The sequence below is a fragment of the Oncorhynchus mykiss genome, chromosome 14 (genome assembly GCF_013265735.2).
Source record: "Oncorhynchus mykiss isolate Arlee chromosome 14, USDA_OmykA_1.1, whole genome shotgun sequence".
NCBI classification, from domain to species: domain Eukaryota; kingdom Metazoa; phylum Chordata; class Actinopteri; order Salmoniformes; family Salmonidae; genus Oncorhynchus; species Oncorhynchus mykiss.
In genome coordinates this window covers 42,972,091-42,993,317 of record NC_048578.1, presented here as the reverse complement: position 1 = coordinate 42,993,317, position 21,227 = coordinate 42,972,091, and the positions used below count along the sequence as shown (strand labels likewise).

Sequence of the window (21,227 nt, the reverse complement as noted above, 5' to 3'; positions counted from 1 at the left end):
GCTTGCTGTTTGGGGTTTTAGGCTGGGTTTCTGTACAGCACTTTGAGATATCAGCTGATGTACGAAGGGCTATATAAATAAATTTGATTTGATTTGATTTGAGACCCAGAGAGACCGAGAGGGAGACCCAGAGAGACCGAGAGGGAGACCGAGAGGGAGATCCAGAGGCCGAGAGGGAAACCCAGAGGCCGAGAGGGAGACCCAGAGAGACCGAGAGGGAGACCCAGAGAGACCGAGAGGGAGACCCAGAGAGACTGAGAGAGAGACCCAGAGAGACCGAGAGAGAGACCCAGAGAGACCGAGAGAGAGACCCAGAGAGACCGAGAGAGAGACCCAGAGAGACCCAGAGACCGAGAGACATTATAATTAAGAATTTGTTCTTAATTGACCTGTCTGGTACAATAAATAAAAGCATTCTTAAAAAGAGTCGAGAGAGAAAGCCTAACCCTAACCTAACCCTAACCCTAACAATGTAATATAACAAATAACAAATATAACAAAGTTACCTAATATAGAATAATGGGTACCTACACTGTACCAATATCATGTCAAATGAGGTAGTTATCCTCTATGGGATCGGCACATTTGGGCAGTCTTGATACAACATTTTGGACAGAAATGCAATGGTTCATTGAATCAGTCTAAAACTTTGCACATACACTGATGCCATCTAGTGGCCGAAATCAAAATTGCGTCTAATTATGGCCTTTATTGCATTTCAAAGATGGGACCAAAAATAAATGTAAAAAAAGTTTTTTTCTTTGTATTATCTTTTACCAGATCAAATGTGTTATATTCTCCTACATTAATTTTGCATTTCCACAACTTCAAAGTGTTTTCCGATCCTTTGCTTCAGGTCCTGAGCTACAGGCAGTTTGGATTTGGGTTTGTCATTTTAGGAGGACAATGGAAAAAAAAAGGGTCCGATCTTAAATGAAGTAGTTGGTAGTTTAGTGTTAGCACACTGTTTGGGAAAAACAACCAGGATGCACTTCTACACTCCACTCCCCAGGTGGCAGCACCAACAGAGTCAAGGGCTGTGAGAGAGCAAAATCATTTAAACATTCAAGCATATGAACATGTACTAAAGCAGTGGGGAACTGTGTGTGTGTATACCTGTACTACAGGTAGGATGCTGAGTAGAGGAGAGCCCTTCTTGTCATCCAGAGAGGCTGGAGCCACGAAGCTGAACCCTTTAAACAGCTGATGGGCATTGGCACTGGGAGGAATACCTGGGGAGTCTACACACACCCAGACAACCACCCAGACAACCACCCAGACAACCACCCAGACATCCACCCAGACAACAAACCACCCACCCACACACACACACACAGACAACCAACCACCCACACACACACCCAGACAACCACGCATCCACACGAGATGTGTGTTAGCAATAGAAGGAAAACCTGGAGAATCTAGACTGTGACCCTAACCCTCATGTACCTTTGGGTGTTTTAGCGGTGAACTCTGGGTCGAAGCAGAACGTGTCATCAGGCTTCCCTGCTGCTGGTTTGAATGGAGGCTGGAGCTCTGTCCTGTATAGCTTCTATGGAGGGAGGGAGGGAGGGTTAAGCTGAGATATTAATATTTCGTTTCCGTTCCAAGTCATAATGAACAGTGTAGAGACAGAAAGAGACAGAAAGAGACAGAGAGACAGAGAGACAGAGAGACAGAGAGACAGAGAGACAGAGAGACAGAGAGAGAGAGAGAGAGAGAGAGAGAGAGAGAGAGAGAGAGAGAGAGACATTCCCAGTGGGTCAGAAGTTTACATACCCTCAATTAGTATTTGGTAGCATTGCCTTTAAATTGTTTAACTTGGGTCAAATGATTTTGGTAGCCTTCCAGAAGCTTCCCACAATAAGTTGGGTGAATTCTGGCCCGTTCCTCCTGACAGAGCTGGTGTAACTGAGTCAGGTTTTTAGGCCTCCTTGCTCACACACACTTTTTCACTTCTGCCAACACATTTTCTATACGATTGAGGTCAGGGCTTAGTAATGGCCACTCCAATACCTTGACTTTGCTGTCCTTAAGCCACTTTGCCACAACTTTGGAAGTATGCTTGGGTTCATTGTCCATTTGGAAGACCCATTTGCGACCAAGCTTTAACTTCCTGATTGATGTCTTGAGATGTTGCTTCAATATATCCACATCATTTTCCTACCTCATGATGCCATCTATTTTGTGAAGTGCACCAGACCCTCCTGCAGCAAAGCACTCCACAAAATGATGCTGCCACCCCCGTGCTTCACGGTTGGGATGGTGTTCTTTGGCTTGCAAGCCTCCCCGTTTTCCTCCAAACATAACGATGGACATTAGGACCAAACAGTTCTGTTTCATCAGACCAGAAGACATTTCTCCAAAAAGTACGATCTTTGTCCCCATCTGCAGTTGCAAACCGCAGTCTGGCTTTTTTATGTCGGTATTGGAGCAGTGGCTTCTTCCTTGCTGAGTGGAATTTCAGGTTGTCTCGATATAGGACTCATTTTACTATGGATATAGATACTGTTGTACCTGTTTCCTCCAGCATCTTCACAAGATCCTTTGCTGTTGTTCTGGGACTGATTTGCACTTTTCACACCAAAGTACATTCATCTCTAGGAGACAGAACGCATCTCCTTCCTGAGAGGTATGACGGCTGCGTGGTCCCATTGTGTTTATACTTGAGTACTATTGTTTGTACAGATGAACGTGGTACCTTCAGGCGTTTGGGAATTGCCCCCGAGGATGAACCAGACTTGTAGAGGTCTACAATTTTTTTTTCTGAGGTCTTAGCTGATTTCATTTGATTTTCCCATGACGTCAAGCAAAGAGGAACTGAGTTTGAAGGCAGGCCTTGAAATACATCCACAGGTACACCTCCAATTGACTCAAATGATGTCAATTAGCAGAAGCTTCTAAAGCCATGACATAACTTTCTGGAATTTTCCAAGCTGTTTAAAGGCACAGTCAACTTAGTGTATGTCAACTTCTCACCCACTGTAATTGTGATACAGTGAATTATAAGTGAAATAATCGGTCTGTAAACAATATTGGAAATATTACTTGTCATGCACAAAGTAGATGTCCTAAAGGACTTGCGAAAACGATAGTTTGTTAACAAGAAATTTGTGGAGTGGTTGAAAAACAAGTTAATGACTCCAACCTAAGTGTATGTGAAATTCCGACTTCAACTGCACATGATCAAATACAAATCTTAGAATCAACTATTAAAGACTACCAGAACACACTGGATTCTCCAATTACATTCAATGAACTATAGGACAAAATATATCCTATATGAAATTCTAAAATATGCAAACCACAAATTCCAATTGGCTGGGGTGATAATTCCAATCATTCTCAGAGCTGGCATCTTCCCCAATATTTGGAGACAAGGACTTATCACCCCAATCCACAAAAGTGGATACAAATTTGACCCCAATAACTACCGTGGGATATGCGACAACAGCAACCTCGGGAAAATCCTCAACAGCTGACTTGTCAAATTGCCGTTTTACTAAATTACTGTACGACAGACCACGTATTCACCCTGCACACCCTAATTGACTAACAAACAAAAACAAAGGCAAAGCCTTATCATGCTTTGTTGACTTCATAAAAGCTTTAGACTCAATTTGGAATGAGGGTCTGCTATACAAATTGATAAAAAAAAGTGATGTTAGGGGAAAAACATACAACATTATAAAATCCATGTACACAAACAACAAGTAGTGTGTGGTTAAATTTGGCAAAAAAAAATCTTCCCACAGCGCCATGGGTTGAGACAGGGATGCAGCTTAAGCCCCACAGTCTTCAACATATATATTAACGAATAGGCGAGGGCACTAGAACAGTCTGCAGCACGCACTCGGCCTCACCCTACTAGAATCTGAAGTCAAATGTCTACTGTTTGCTGATGATGTGGTGCTTCTGTCCCCCAACCAAGGAGGGCCTACAGCACCTAGATATTCTGCACAGATTCTGTCAGACTTGGGCCCTGACAGTGAATCTCAATAAGACAAAAATAATGGTGTTCCAAAAGAGGTCCAGTTGCCAGGCCCATGTTTTGTTTCTCCCATGTTTTGGTACCCTTCCCCCAGATCTATGCCTCGACAAAATCCTGTCTCAGAGCTCTACGAGCAATTCCTCATGGCTTGGTTTTTAGACAGGTGTGTGCCTTTCAAAATCATGTATAATCAATTGAATTTACCACAGGTGGACTCCAAGTTGTAGAAACATCTCAAGGATGATCAATGGAAACAGGATGCACCTGACCTCAATTTTGAGTCTCATAACAAAGGGTCTGAATATTTATGTAAAGTTATTTCTGTGTTTTATTTTTAATAAATGTGCAAAAATGTAAAAAAAAACTGTTTTCGCTTAGCCATTATGGGTTATTGTGTGTAGATTGCAAAAAATAATAAATAATAATAATAATAATTTGAGTAACGCAACAAAATGTGGAAAAGGTCAAGGGGTCTGAATACTTTCCGAAGGCACTGTACCCTAAACAAGAAGGGCAAAAGGAACATAACATTTGATATCCCAATTAGTATCGGGCTAAAAACCTATTGTAAAACACACTGTATGGTTGTGAGGTCTGGGGTCCACTCACCAACCAAGAATAAACAAAATGGGAGAAACACCCAATTGAGACTTTGCATGCAGAATTCTGCAAAATATATACATTGTGTGCAACGCAAAAACCCAAACAATGTGTGTAGAACAAAATTAGGACATCAGCTAATTCTAAAAATCCAGAAAAGAGCTGTTCCATTCTACAATCACCTAAAAGGAAGCGATGCCTACACATTCCCTCACAAACCCCTCACCTCAGCCAGCTGATTCTGCACCTCTGTGAACAAACACAAACAGACCCAAAAAACTGGTCAAACTAGAATGCTATCTGGCCCTAAACAGAGAGTACACAGTGGCAGAATACCTGACCACTGTGACTGACCCAAAATTAAGGAAAGCTTGGACTATGTACAGACTCAGTGAGGATAGCCTTGCTTTTGAGAAAGGCCGCCGTAGGCAGACCTGGCTCTCAAGAGAAGACAGGCTATGTGCTCACTACCCACAAAATGAGGTGGAAACAGATGCACTTCCTAACCTCCTGCCAGATGTATGCACTCCTTAATGATACATATTTCCCAAAGATTACACAAACCCACAAAGAATTTCAAAACAAATCCAACATTGATAAACTCCCTTATCTGTACGGTGAAATACTGCAGTGTGCATCACAGCAGCAAGATTTGTGGCCCATTGCCATGAGAAAAGGGCAACCAGTTGAGCACAAACAACATTGTAAATACCACAAATATTTATGTTTATTTGTCTTCCTCACTATTCATACTACAACTATTTTCACATGATTAAAACACTGATGATATAACACTGGAAATGTCTGTTTTTTAAACCTTTGTGAGTGCAATGTTACCTGTGCAATGTTACTTCCTAATAGTTTTTTATATTGTTTCTCACTTTAGTTTGTTTATTTCACTTGCTTTGGAAATGTAAACATGTTGCCCATGCCAATAAAGCCCTGTTGAATTTAATTGAGAGAGCGAACAAGCAAGATCAAGACCCAGCCACCAGCCCATATTAAACCCTTCCCTTCCTCCTAGTCTCAGCCAATCGTCTCCTGCTGGCTCATAAACACTCCCACTGAAATATTAACACACACACTGTCAGACCTCTGCCCAGATACACACCTAGCACTCTACAGACCAATCCTAAGTAAGCCGACCGTCTGTTAGGTGGGAATGGGATGTATTGTGTGTGTGTGTGTGTGTGTGTGTGTGTGTGTGTGTGTGTGTGTGTGTGTGTGTGAGAGAGAGACTTACGTTCCAGTCGATCGATGAGAAGAAGGCGTGACGTTTGATCTCCTCCACCCCATCGGCCCCAGCCCCTACAGAGACACAGAGCACTGTCAGTAACACACACACACACACACACACACCCCTACAAAGAGACAACCGTCAGTAACACACACACCCCTACAGAGAGACAACCGTCAGTAAAACACACACCCCTACAGAGAGACAACCGTCAGTAACACACACTCTCTCGCTCTTACCCAGGTGGTTAATTTGTGTGACTGTTCTATCAGTGTTTTGTTACTTGTCATGTTTTGTGTTGTTTGTAGACCCCGGGAAGAGTAGCTGCTGCTTCTGCAAAAGATAATGGGGATCCAAATAAACAAAGAAACTTACCCAGGCGGTTAGCAGGGTTGCGTTTAAACAGCATTCTCAGCAGACTCTGGGCTTCTAGACTCAGGAACTGAGGCATCCCTAACTTAGCTCTGAGAGAGGGAGTGAGTGAGTGAGTGAGTGAGTAAGTGAGTGAGTAGAGGAGAGAGAGAAGACAGGAGAGAAGAGCGCGAGTGACAACAATGTCCTGAACAAATGTCAAATTGTCTTCTTACCAAAATATCGTACGACAGACCATGTACACCCTGCACATCCTAATTGAAAAATAAAATGCTAATAAAAAGGATGAATTGCGTGCCCAAACTTAACTGCCTCCTACTCTGTCCCAGATGGGAATATATGCATATTATTATTACTGGTGGATAGAAAATTGAATTATGTCTGTGAGTATAACAGAACTCATATGAAAAAACCTGAGAAGAAATCCAAACAGGAAGTGAGAACTCGATTTTCAAAACAGTGCCATTTGAAGTCCATGTTAGTTATGGATGTGCATGAACTTCCTAGGGCTTCCATAAAATGTCACCGGCTTTAGATTCTGGTTGTATGATTCTACTATAAAGGAGGGACTCATAGGAGCTCTTTTAATTAGTGGTCTGGCAGAAAGCCTCGGGCTCATAGCACGTGGTCACGAGAGAGTATCCTCCCATTCCAATGCTTTTCTTCAGACAATGAAATTCTCCGGTTGGAACCTTATTGCTGATTAATGTTTAAAACATCCTAAATATGGATTGCATACATCATTTGACTTGTTTCTACGACCTGTAACGGAACTTTTTGGGTTTTTGTCTGGAGGAATTGCTCGTGCTTTTTGAAGATTGAATGCTGGGCTGAACAAGCTAACAACAAGTGGCTAAATGATGGGCTTTATGGAACTTCATGGAACAAAATCAGTCATTTATTGTCGAACTGGGATTCCTGGGACTGCCTTCTGATGAAGATATTCAAAGGTAAGTGAATATTTATAGTGTTTTTTGTAGCTTCTGTTGACGCCAAAATGGCTGCTATTTCTTTGGCTAATTTGGGTTCAGAGTGCCATTCTCAGATTATTATTTTTCCGTAAAGTTTTTTTGAAATCTGACACAGCGGTTGCACAGAGGATACGTTTATCTTTAATTCTGTGAATAACACTTGCATCTTTTATCAATGTTTATTGTGAGTATTTCTGCAAAATCACCGGATGTTTTAGAATCAAAACATTACTGCACGTAAAGCGCCAATGTAAACTGACATTTTTTATATATACACTGCTCAAAAAAGTAAAGGGAACACTAAAATAACACATCCTAGATCTGAATGAAGGAAATATTCGAATTAAATACTTTTTTCTTTACATAGTTGAATGTGTTGACAACAAAATCACACAAATTATAAATGGAAATCAAATTTCTCAACCCATGGAGGTCTGGATTTGGAGTCACACTCAAAATTAAAGTGGAAAACCACACTACAGGCTGATCCAACTTTGATGTAATGTCCTTAAAACAAGTCAAAATGAGGCTCAGCAGTGTGTGTGGCCTCCACGTGCCTGTATGACCTCCCTACAACGCCTGGGCATGCTCCTGATGAGGTGGCGGATGGTTTCCTGAGGGATCTTCTCCCAGACCTGGACTAAAGCATCCACCAACTCCTGGACAGTCTGTGGTGCAATGGAGCGAGACATAAAGTCCCAGATGTGCTCAATTGGATTCAGGTCTGGGGAACGGGCGGGCCAGTCCATAGCATCAATGCCTTCCTCTTGCAGGAACTGCTAACACACACCAGCCACATGAGGTCTAGCATTGTCTTGCATTAGGAGGAACCCAGGGCCAACCGCACCAGCATATGGTCTCACAAGGGGTCTGAGGATCTCATCTCGGTACCTAATGGCAGTCAGGCTACCTCTGGCGAGCACATGGAGGGCTGTGCGGCCCCCCAAAGAAATGCCACCCCACACCATGACTGACCCACCGCCAAACCGGTCATGCTGGAGGATGTTGCAGGCAGCAGAACGTTCTCCACGGCGTCTCCAGACTCTGTCACGTCTGTCACATGTGCTCAGTGTGAACCTGCTTTCATCTGTGAAGAGCACAGGGCGCCAGTGGCGAATTTGTCAATCTTGGTGTTCTCTGGCAAATGCCAAACGTCCTGCATGGTGTTGGGCTGTAAGCACAACCCCCACCTGTGGACGTCGGGCCCTCATACCACCCTCATGGAGTCTGTTTCTGACCGTTTGTGCAGACAGATGCACATTTGTGGCCTGCTGGAGGTCATTTTGCAGGGCTCTGGCAGTGCTCCTCCTTGCACAAAGGCGGAGGTAGCGGTCCTGCTGCTGGGTTGTTGCCTTCTACGGCCTCCTCCACGTCTCCTGATGTACTGGCCTGTCTCCTAGTAGCGCCTCCATGCTCTGGACACTAAGCTGACAGACACAGCAAACCTTCTTGCCACAGCTCGCATTGATGTGCCATCCTGGATGAGCTGCACTACCTGAGCCACTTGTGTGGGTTGTAGACTCCGTCTCATGTTACCACTAGAGTGAAAGCACCGCCAGCATTCAAAAGTGACCAAAACATCAGCCAGGAAGCATAGGAACTGAGAAGTGGTCTGTGGTCACCACCTGCAGAACCACTCCTTTATTGGGGGTGTCTTGCTAATTGCCTATAATTTCCACCTGTTGTCTATTCCATTTGCACAACAGCATGTGAAATGTATTGTCAATCAGTGTTACTTCCTAAGTGGACAGTTTGATTTCACAGAAGTGTGATTGACTTGAGAGTTACATTATGTTGTTTAAGTGTTCCCTTTATTTTTTTGAGCAGTGTATATATACACATTATCGAACAAAACACACAATACATGTATAACATGATGCTCTATGAGTGTCATCTGATGGAGATAATCAAAGGTTAGTGATTCATTTTATCTATATTTCTGCTTTTGTGACTATCTTTGGCTGTGAAAAATGGCTGTGTGTGTTTTTGGATTTGGTGGTGATCTAACATAAATATATGTTGTGTTTTCGCTGTAAAACATTTTAAAAAATCGGAGACAATGGGTAGATTAACGAGATGTTTATCTTTCATTTGCTGTATTGGACTTGTTAATGTGTGAAAGTTAAATATTTAAAAAATATATTTTTCAGCTGAATGGGAGGGACTGTTCCTTTTGAGGGACTCCTAGCCATAACAAGTTTACTGGAGAACGGCAAGATGACAGCAATCTGTAAGTCACTGAGAGAGGACATCAGTTCTGTATGTGAATCCATGATAACATTGACAGAGAAATCGAATTCAGATTATCTCGAGGTACAATCAAATCGAAACAACATGGTTGTGGATGGAATTGCAGAATCTCCACGAGACCTGGACGGAGACTGAGGAGAGAGTACGGGAAATTATCTCGGAGAAACTGAAGATGTACCACAGAAATACGAAGGTAAATTACGCCCACACGACTGGAAAACCCACCGCCGGCCCACCTGACAGGCCTAGGCCGATAGTGGTCAAATGCCTGAGGTTAAAGGACAAGGTAGCTGTTTTGGAAAAATCTTTCTTGGGGACCTGAATATTGACTGTTTTTCATCAAGCTGTCCGCTCAAGAGGAAGCTTCTCACTGTAACCAGTGCCTGTAATCTGGTTCAGGTTATTAATCAACCTACCAGGGTGTTTACAAACACTACAGTAACAAGATCATCCACACGTATTGATCACATTTTTACTAATACTGTAGAACGGTGTTCTAAAGCTATATCCATACCCATTGGATGACGTGATCACAATATAGTGGCTATATCCATACCCATTGGATGACGTGATCACAATATAGTGGCTATATCCATACCCATTGGATGACGTGATCACAATATAGTGGCTATATCCATACCCATTGGATGACGTGATCACAATATAGTGGCTATATCCATACCCATTGGATGACGTGATCACAATATAGTGGCTATATCCATACCCATTGGATGACGTGATCACAATATAGTGGCTATATCCATACCCATTGGATGACGTGATCACAATATAGTGGCTATATCCAGGAAAGCCAAAATTCCAAAAGCTGGACATAAAATAGTGTATATAAAAGATGTTGCTGTGACTTATGTGGATAATGTTAAATCAAATTGTATTGGTTACATACACATGGTTAGCAGATGTTAATGCGAGTGTAGCGAAATGCTTGTGCTTCTAGTTCCAACCATGCAGTAATATCTAACAAGTAATCTAACAAATTCACAACAATTTCCTTATACACACAAGTGTAAAGAAGTGAATAGGAATATGTACATATAAATATATGGAGGAGCGATGGCCAAACGGCATAGGCAAGATGCAGTAGATGGTATAGAGTACAGTATATAGATGAGATCTATGTAAACATTATATAAAGTGGCATTGTTTAAAGTGACTAGTGATACATTTATTACATCCAGTTTATAATTATTAAAGTGGCTTGAGATTTGAGTCATTGAGCCACTCAATGTTAGTGATGGCTGGTTAACAGTCTGATGGCCTTGAGATTGAAAAACAGCTTCTGTCTCTCGGTCCCAGCTCTGATGCACCTGTACTGACCTCGCCTTCTGGATGATAGCGGGGTGAAAAGGCAGTGGCCCGGGTGGGTGTTGTTCTCGATGATCTTTTTGGCGTTCCTGTGACATCGGGTGGTGTAGGTGTCCTGGAGGGCAGGTAGTTTGCCCCCATTGTGCAGACCTCACTACCCTCTGGAGAGCCTTGCGGTTGTGGGCGGAGCACTTGCCGTACCATGTGGTGATACAGCCCGACAGGATGCTCTCGATTGTGCATCTGTAAAAAAGTTTTTGGTGGCAAGCCAAATTTCTTCAGCCTCCAGAGGTTGAACAGGCACTGTCGCGCCTTCTTCACCACGCTGTCTGTGTAGGTGGACCATTCCAGTTTGTCCGTGATGTGTAGGCCGAGGAACTTTAAAAAAAAGAAGAAAAAAAAACTGTCCACCTTCACTACTGTCCCGTCGGTGTGGATAGGGGGGTGCTCCCTCTGCTGTTTCTTGAAGTCCAAGATCATCTCCTTAGTTTTGTTGACGTTGAGTGTGAGGTTATTTTCCTGACACCACACTCCGAGGGCCCTCACCTCCTCCCTGTAGGCCGTCTCGTCGTTGTTGGTAATCAAGCCTACCACTGTAGTGTCGTCCACAAACTTGATGATTGAGTTGGAGGCGTGCGTGGCCACGCAGTCGTGGGTGAACAGGGAGTACAGGAGAGAGCTCAGAACGCACCCTTGTGGGGCCCCAGTGTTGAGGATCAGCGGGGTGGAGATGTTGTTACCTACCCTCACCACCTGGGGGCGGCCCGTGAGAAAGTCCAGGACCCAGTTGCACAGGGCGGGGTCGAGACCCAGGGTCTTGAGCTTAATGACAAGTTTGGAGGGTACTATGGTGTTAAATGCTGAGCTTTAGTCGATGAACAGCATTCTTACATGAGTATTCCTCTTGTCCAGATGGGTTAGGGCAGTGTGGTTGCGTCGTCTGTGGACCTATTGGGACGGTAGGCAAATTGGAGTGGGTCTAGGGTGTCAGGTAGGGTGGAGGTGATATGGTCCTTGACTAGTCTCTCAAAGCACTTGATGACGGAAGTGAGTGCTACGGGGCGATAGTCGTTTAGCTCAGTTACCTTAGCTTTCTTAGGGACTGGAACAATGGTGGTCCTCTTGAAGCATGTGAGAACAGCAGACTGGGATAGGGATTGATTGAATATGTCTGTAAACACACCAGCCAGCTGGTCTGCTCATGCCCTGAGGACCTGTATATATTACCTCAAATCAGCCTGACTAACCGGTGCCTGTATGTAGCCTCGCTACTGTCTTTTTACTGTTGTTTTTATTTCTTTACTAACCTATTGTTCACCTAATACCTTTTTTGCACTATTGGTTAGAGCCAGTAAGAAAGCATTTCACTGTAAATTCTGCAGCTGTTGTATTCGGCGCACTCCAATAACCGTACAGTGTGGTTGACACCAATAACAGTAGCGTACAGTAGTTGACTCCAATAACAGCACAGTACAGTGTGGTTGACTCCAATAACAGTACAGTGTAGTTGACTCCAATAACAGTACAGTGTGGTTGACTCCAATAACAGTACAGTGTAGTTGACTCCAATAACAGTACAGTGTGGTTGACTCCAATAACAGTACAGTGTAGTTGACTCCAATAACAGTACAGTGTAGTTGACTCCAATAACAGTACAGTGTAGTTGACTCCAATAACAGTACAGTGTAGTTGACTCCAATAACAGTACAGTGTAGTTGACTCCAATAACAGTAGCGTACAGGTTGACTCCAATAACAGTACAGTGTAGTTGACTCCAATAACAGTAGCGTACAGGTTGACTCCAATAACAGTACAGTGTAGTTGACTCCAATAACAGTACAGTGTGGTTGACTCCAATAACAGTACAGTGTGGTTGACTCCAATAACAGTAGCGTACAGGTTGACACCAATAACAGTACAGTGTAGTTGACTCCAATAACAGTAGCGTACAGGTTGACTCCAATAACAGTACAGTGTAGTTGACTCCAATAACAGTAGCGTACAGGTTGACTCCAATAACAGTACAGTGTAGTTGACTCCAATAACAGTAGCGTACAGGTTGACTCCAATAACAGTACAGTGTAGTTGACTCCAATAACAGTACAGTGTGGTTGACTCCAATAACAGTACAGTGTAGTTGACTCCAATAACAGTAGCGTACAGGTTGACTCCAATAACAGTACAGTGTAGTTGACACCAATAACAGTACAGTGTGGTTGACTCCAATAACAGTACAGTGTGGTTGACTCCAATAACAGTACAGGTTGACTCCAATAACAGTAGCGTACAGGTTGACTCCAATAACAGTACAGTGTGGTTGACTCCAATAACAGTACAGTGTGGTTGACTCCAATAACAGTACAGGTTGACTCCAATAACAGTACAGTACAGGTTGACTCCAATAACAGTACAGTGTGGTTGACTCCAATAACAGTACAGTACAGGTTGACTCCAATAACAGTACAGTGTGGTTGACTCCAATAACAGTACAGTACAGGTTGACTCCAATAACAGTACAGTGTGGTTGACTCCAATAACAGTACAGTACAGGTTGACTCCAATAACAGTAGCGTACAGTGTAGTTGACTCCAATAACAGTACAGTGTAGTTGACTCCAATAACAGTACAGTACAGTGTGGTTGACACCAATAACAGTACAGTGTAGTTGACTCCAATAACAGTACAGGTTGACTCCAATAACAGTACAGTGTGGTTGACTCCAATAACAGTACAGTGTGGTTGACTCCAATAACAGTACAGGTTGACACCAATAACAGTACAGTACAGGTTGATTCCAATAACAGTACAGTGTAGTTGACTCCAATAACAGTAGCGTACAGGTTGACACCAATAACAGTACAGTGTAGTTGACACCAATAACAGTACAGTGTGGTTGACTCCAATAACAGTACAGTGTGGTTGACTCCAATAACAGTACAGTGTGGTTGACTCCAATAACAGTACAGGTTGACTCCAATAACAGTACAGTACAGGTTGACTCCAATAACAGTACAGTGTGGTTGACTCCAATAACAGTACAGTACAGGTTGACTCCAATAACAGTACAGTGTGGTTGACTCCAATAACAGTACAGTACAGGTTGACTCCAATAACAGTAGCGTACAGTGTAGTTGACTCCAATAACAGTACAGTGTAGTTGACTCCAATAACAGTACAGTGTAGTTGACTCCAATAACAGTACAGTACAGTACAGTGTGGTTGACACCAATAACAGTACAGTGTGGTTGACACCAATAACAGTACAGTACAGTGTGGTTGACACCAATAACAGTACAGTGTAGTTGACTCCAATAACAGTACAGTACAGTACAGTGTGGTTGACTTACTTAAGGATCATGTTCATGGTCTCGTTGCGGTCTTTGCCCTGGAATGGTAACGTCCCAGTCAGCATTTCAAACTATACAGAAAGGAGAGACAGACATTAGGCTGGGGTTATAGGTACAGGTTAGATACAGGTACAGACATTAGGCTGGGGTTACAGGTACAGGTGATGTAGAGGTACAGGTAGAGACATTAGGCTGGGGTTATAGGTACAGGTGATGTAGAGGTACAGGTACAGACATTAGGCTGAGGGTCAGGTACAGGTGATGTAGAGGTACAGGTAGAGACATTAGGTTGGGGTTATAGGTGATGTAGAGGTACAGGTAGAGACATTAGGCTGGGGTTATAGGTACAGTGTAGATACAGGTAGAGACATTAGGCTGGGGTTACAGGTACAGGTAGAGACAATAGGCTGTGGTTAAAGGTACAGGTGATGTAGAGGTACAGACATTAGGCTGGGGTTACAGGTAGGGACAATAGGCTGGGGTTATAGGTACAGGTGATGTAGAGGTAGAGGTAGAGACATTAAGCTGGGGTTATAGGTACAGGGTAGATACAGGTAGAGACATTAGGCTGGGGTTACAGGTACAGGTGATGTAGAGGTACAGGTACAGACATTAGGCTGAGGGTACAGGTACAGGTGATGTAGAGGTACAGGTAGAGACATTAGGTTGGGGTTATAGGTGATGTAGAGGTACAGGTACAGACATTAGGCTGGGGTTATAGGTACAGGTGATGTAGAGGTACAGGTAGAGACATTAAGCTGGGGTTATAGGTACAGGGTAGATACAGGTAGAGACATTAGGCTGGGGTTACAGGTACAGGTGATGTAGAGGTACAGGTACAGACATTAGGCTGGGGTTATAGGTACGGGTAGAGACATTAGCTGGGGTTACATGTACAGGTGATGTAGAGGTACAGGTACAGACATTAGGCTGGGGTTATAGGTACAGGTGATGTAGAGGTACAGGTACAGACATTAGGCTGGGGTTATAGGTACAGGTGATGTAGAGGTACAGGTAGAGACACTAAACTGGGGTTATAGGTACAGGTAGAGACATTAGGCTGGGGTTATAGGTACGGGTAGAGACATTAGCTGGGGTTACATGTACAGGTGATGTAGAGGTACAGGTACAAACATTAGGCTGGGGTTATAGGTACAGGTGATGTAGAGGTACAGGTAGAGACACTAAACTGGGGTTATAGGTACAGGTAGAGACATTCGGCTGGGGTTACAGGTACAGGTGATGTAGAGGTGTGGGTGTGTTTACCATGAGCACTCCTAGACTCCACCAGTCAGCACTCTGTGTGTGTCCTCTTCTGTTGACGACCTCAGGAGCCATGTACTCCACCGTTCCACAGAATGAATAGGCCTTCTTATCAACATCCACGGACTCCTTACTCAACCCAAAGTCTGAAATGCACAACCACCTCTTTATTTTAGCTCAAACATAAACACACAACATAATCTCCTGAAGCACCACAGCCCAGACAGAGAGCAGGTCATACCTGTTAACTTGATGTGTCCAGCTTCATCTAACAAAATGCTGAAAACAGAGAACCACATTAGTAGGTATAGTAGAGAGACACACAGACCTGACAGTAACAACATCACCATCAACAACAGGACAATGTTTCTTCTAAAGTAAATAGCAGCACCCAAAATACCCTAACCCATCACAACACCCAAAATACCCTAACCGATCACCCCTAACCCATCACCCCTAACCCATCACAACACCCAAAAAAACTAACCCATCACAACACCCAAAATACCCTAACCCATCACAGCAACCAAAATACCCTAACCCATCACAGCACCCAAAATACCCTAACCCATCACAACACCCAAAATACCCTAACCCATCACAGCACCCAAAATACCCTAACCCATCACAACACCCAAAATACCCTAACCCATCACAACACCCAAAATACCCTAACCGATCACCCCTAACCCATCACCCCTAACCCATCACAACACCCAAAATACCCTAACCCATCACAACAATCCAAATACCCTAACCCATCACAACACCCCAAATACTCTAACCCATCACCCCTAACCCATCACAACACCCAAAATACCCTAACCCATCACAACACCCAAAATACCCCTAACCCATCACCCCTAACCCATCACAACACCCCTAACCTATCACGACACCCAAAATACCCTAACCCATCATAACGCCCAAAATACCCTAACCCATCACAACACCCAAAATACCCTAACCCATCACAACACCCAAAATACCCTAACCCATCACAACACCCCTAACCCATCACAACACCCAAAATACCCTAACCCATCACAACACCCAAAACACCCCTAACCCATAACAACACCCCTAACCCATAACAACACCCCTAACCCATCACAACACCCCTAACCCATCACAACACCCAAAATACCCTAACCCATCACAACACCCAAAACACCCCTAACCCATAACAACACCCAAAACACCCCTAACCCATCACAACACCCAAAACACCCCTAACCCATCACAACACCCAAAATACCCTAACCCATCACAACACCCCCATCACAACACCCCTAACCCATCACAAAACCCCTAACCCATCACAACACCCCTAACCCATCACAACACCCATTAACCCATCACAACACCCCAAATACCCTAACCCATCACAAAACCCAAAATACCCTAACCCATCACAACACCCAAATACCCTAACCCATCACAACACCCAAAATACCCTAACACATCACAACACCCAAAATACCCTAACACATCACAACACCCAAAATACCCTAACCATCACAACACCCAAAACACCCCTAACCCATCACAACACCCCTAACCCATCACAACACCACTAACCCATCACAACACCCAAAATACCCTAACCCATCACAACACCCCAAATACCCTAACCCATCACAAAACCCAAAATACCCTAACCCATCACAACACCCAAAATACCCTAACCCATCACAACTATCCAAATACCCTAACCCATCACAACACCCAAAATACCCTAACACATCACAACACCCAAAATACCCTAACCATCACAACACCCAAAACACCCCTAACCCATCACAACACCCCTAACCCATCACAACACCACTAACCCATCACAACACCCAAAATACCCTAACCCATCACAACACCCAAAACACCCCTAACCCATCACAACACCCAAAACACCCCTAACCCATCACAACACCCAAAACACCCCTAACCCATCACAACACCCAAAATACCCTAACCCATCACAACACCCCCATCACAACACCCCTAACCCATCACAAAACCCCTAACCCATCACAACACCCCTAACCCATCACAACACCCATTAACCCATCACAACACCCCAAATACCCTAACCCATCACAAAACCCAAAATACCCTAACCCATCACAACACCCCTAACCCATCACAAAACCCCTAACCCATCACAACACCTCTAACCCATCACAACACCCCTAACCCATCACAACACCCATTAACCCATCACAACACCCCAAATACCCTAACCCATCACAAAACCCAAAATACCCTAACCCATCACAACACCCAAAATACCCTAACCCATCACAACAATCCAAATACCCTAACCCATCACAACACCCAAAATACCCTAACACATCACAACACCCAAAATACCCTAACCATCACAACACCCAAAACACCCCTAACCCATCACAACACCCCTAACCCATCACAACACCACTAACCCATCACAACACCCAAAATACCCTAACCCATCACAACAATCCAAATACCCTAACCCATGACAACACCCAAAATACCCCTAACCCATCACAACACCCAAAATACCCTAACCCATCACAACACCCAAAACACCCCTAACCCATCACAACACCCCTAACCCATCACAACACCCCTAACCCATCACAACACCCCTAACCCATCACAACACCCCTAACCCATCACAACACCCAAAATACCCTAACCCATCACAACACCCAAAACACCCCTAACCCATCACAACACCCAAAACACCCCTAACCCATCACAACACCCAAAACACCCCTAACCCATCACAACACCCCTAACCCATCACAACACCCCTAACAACACCCAAAATACCCTAACCCATCACAACACCCAAAATACCCTAACCCATCACAACACCCAAAATACCCTAACCCATCACAACACCCCAAACACCCCTAACCCATCACAACACCCAAAATACCCTAACCCATCACAACACCCAAAATACCCTAACCCATCACAAAACCCCAACCACCATAACCCGTCACCAGCAACAACCTAACCACCCTAACCTGTCACCAGCATCACCCTAACCCGTCACCAGAAACACCCCAACCACCCTAACCTGTCACCAGCAACACCCCAACCACCCTAACCGGTCACCAGAAACAACCCAACCACCCTAACCTGTTACCAGCAACACCCCAACCACCCTAACCTGTCACCAGCAACACCCTAACCACCCTAACCTGTCACCAGAAACACCCCAACCACCCCAACCTGTCACCAGCAACACCCCAACCTGTCACCAGCAACACCCCAACCACCCTAACCAGTCACCAGAAACACCCCAACCACCCTAACCTGTCACCAGAAACACCCCAACCACCCTAACCTGTCACCAGAAACACCCCAACCACCCTAACCTGTCACCAGCAACACCCCAACCACCCTAACCAGTCACCAGAAACACCCCAACAACCCTAACCTGTCACCAGCAACACCCCAACCACCCTAACCTGTCACCAGAAACACCCCAACCACCCTAACCTGTCACCAGCAACACCCCAACCACTCTAACCAGTCACCAGAAACACCCCAACCACCCTAACCGGTCACAAGCAACACCCCAACTGGTCACCATAAACACCCCAACCACCCTAACCTGTCACCAGCAACACCCTAACCTGTCAACAGCAACACCCCAACCACCCTAACCGGTCACCAGAAACAACCCAACAACCCTAACCTGTTACCAGCAACACCCCAACCACCCTAACCTGTCACCAGAAACACCCCAACCACCCTAACCTGTCACCAGCAACACCCTAACCTGTCACCAGCAAAACCCCAACCACCCTAACCTGTCACCAGAAACACCCCAACCACCCTAACCTGTCACCAGAAACACCCCAACCACCCTAACCTGTCACCAGCAACACCCCAACCACCCTAACCAGTCACCAGAAACACCCCAACCACCCTAACCTGTCACCAGAAACACCCCAACCACCCTAACCTGTCACCAGAAACACCCCAACCACCCTAACCTGTCACCAGCAACACCCCAACCACCCTAACCAGTCACCAGAAACACCCCAACCACCCTAACCTGTCACCAGAAACACCCCAACCAGTCACCAGAAACACCCCAACCACCCTAACCTGTCACCAGCAACACCCCAACCACCCTAACCAGTCACCAGAAACACCCCAACCACCCTAACCTGTCACCAGCAACACCCCAACCACCCTAACCAGTCACCAGAAACACCCCAACCACCCTAACCTGTCACCAGCAACACCCCATCCACCCTAACCCGTCACCAGCAACACCCCAACCAACCTAACCGGTCACCAGCAACACCCCAACCACCCTAACCTGTCACCAGAAACACCCAACCAGTCACCAGAAACACCCCAACCACCCTAACCGGTCACCAGAAACACCCCAACCACCCTAACCTGTCACCAGCAACACCCCAACCACCCTAACCAGTCACCAGAAACACCCCAACCACCCTAACCTGTCACCAGAAACACCCCAACCAGTCACCAGAAACACCCCAACCACACTAACCGGTCACCAGCAACACCCCAACCACCCTAACCTGTCACCAGAAACACCCCAACCACCCTAACCTGTCACCAGCAACACCCCAACCACCCTAACCAGTCACCAGAAACACCCCAACCACCCTAACCTGTCACCAGAAACACCCCAACCAGTCACCAGAAACACCCCAACCACCCTAACCTGTCACCAGCAACACCCCAACCACCCTAACCTGTCACCAGCAACACCCCAACCACACTAACCTGTCACCAGCAACACCCCAACCACCCTAACCGGTTACCAGCAACACCCCAACCACCCTAACCTGTCACCAGAAACACCTCAACCACCCTAACCTGTCACCAGCAACACCCTAACCTGTCACCAGCAAAACCCTAACCACCCTAACCTGTCGCAAGCAACACCCTAACCTTTCACCAGAAACACAGCAACCACCCTAACCGGTCACCAGAAACACCCCAACCACCCTAACCTGTCACCAGAAACACCCCAACCACCCTAACCACCCTAACCTGTCACCAGAAACACCCCAACCTGTTACCAGAAACACCCCAACCACCCTAACCGGTCACCAGAAACACCCCAACCACCCTAACCTGTCACCAGAAACACCCCAACCACACTAACCGGTCACCAGAAACACCCCAACCACACTAACCGGTCACCAGAAACACCCCAACCACCCTAACCTGTGACCAGCAACACCCCAACCACCCTAACCTGTCACCAGAAACACCCCAACCACCCTAACCTGCCACCAGCAACACCCCAACCACCCAAACCTGTGACCAGCAACACCCCAACCACCCTAACCTGTCAAAAGAAACACCCCAACCACCCTAACCTGTCACCAGCAACACCCCAACCACCCTAACCGGTCACAAGCAACACCCCAACCGGTCACCATAAACACCCCAACCATCCTAACCTGTCACCAGCAACACCCTAACCTGTCACCAGCAACACCCCAACCACCCTAACCGAATCACCAGAAACAACCCAACCACCCTAACCTGTCACCAGCAACACCCTAACCTGTCACCAGCAACACCCCAACCACCCTAACCTGTCACCAGCAACACCCCAACCACCCTAACCTGTCACCAGCAACACCACAACCACCCTAACCTGTCACCAGAAACACCCCAACCACCCTAACCTGTCACCAGAAACACCCCAACCACCCTAACCTGTCACCAGCAACACCCCAACCACCCTAACCAGTCACCAGAAACACCCCAACCACCCTAACCTGTCACCAGAAACACCCCAACCAGTCACCAGAAACACCCCAACCACCCTAACCTGTCACCAGCAACACCCCAACCACCCTAACCTGTCACCAGCA

General features: G+C 45.5%; 1 protein-coding gene across 5 annotated transcripts in view; it reads right to left on the bottom strand.

Annotated features, from left to right (window-relative positions):
• The window catches only part of rps6kal (ribosomal protein S6 kinase a, like), a 68,855-nt gene that overhangs the window by 23,528 nt on the left and 24,100 nt on the right, over positions 1-21,227 (bottom strand). For all 5 annotated transcript variants that reach the window (XM_036943613.1, XM_036943612.1, XM_036943611.1 and 2 more), the window contains 7 exons: positions 15,599-15,636; positions 15,361-15,503; positions 14,095-14,165; positions 6,204-6,292; positions 5,835-5,899; positions 1,450-1,552; positions 1,117-1,241 (listed from right to left, as the gene is read on the bottom strand). In XM_036943613.1, the coding sequence (XP_036799508.1) occupies positions 1,117-1,241; positions 1,450-1,552; positions 5,835-5,899; positions 6,204-6,292; positions 14,095-14,165; positions 15,361-15,503; positions 15,599-15,636 (634 nt within the window). The remainder of the gene's footprint in view (positions 1-1,116; positions 1,242-1,449; positions 1,553-5,834; positions 5,900-6,203; positions 6,293-14,094; positions 14,166-15,360; positions 15,504-15,598; positions 15,637-21,227) is intronic.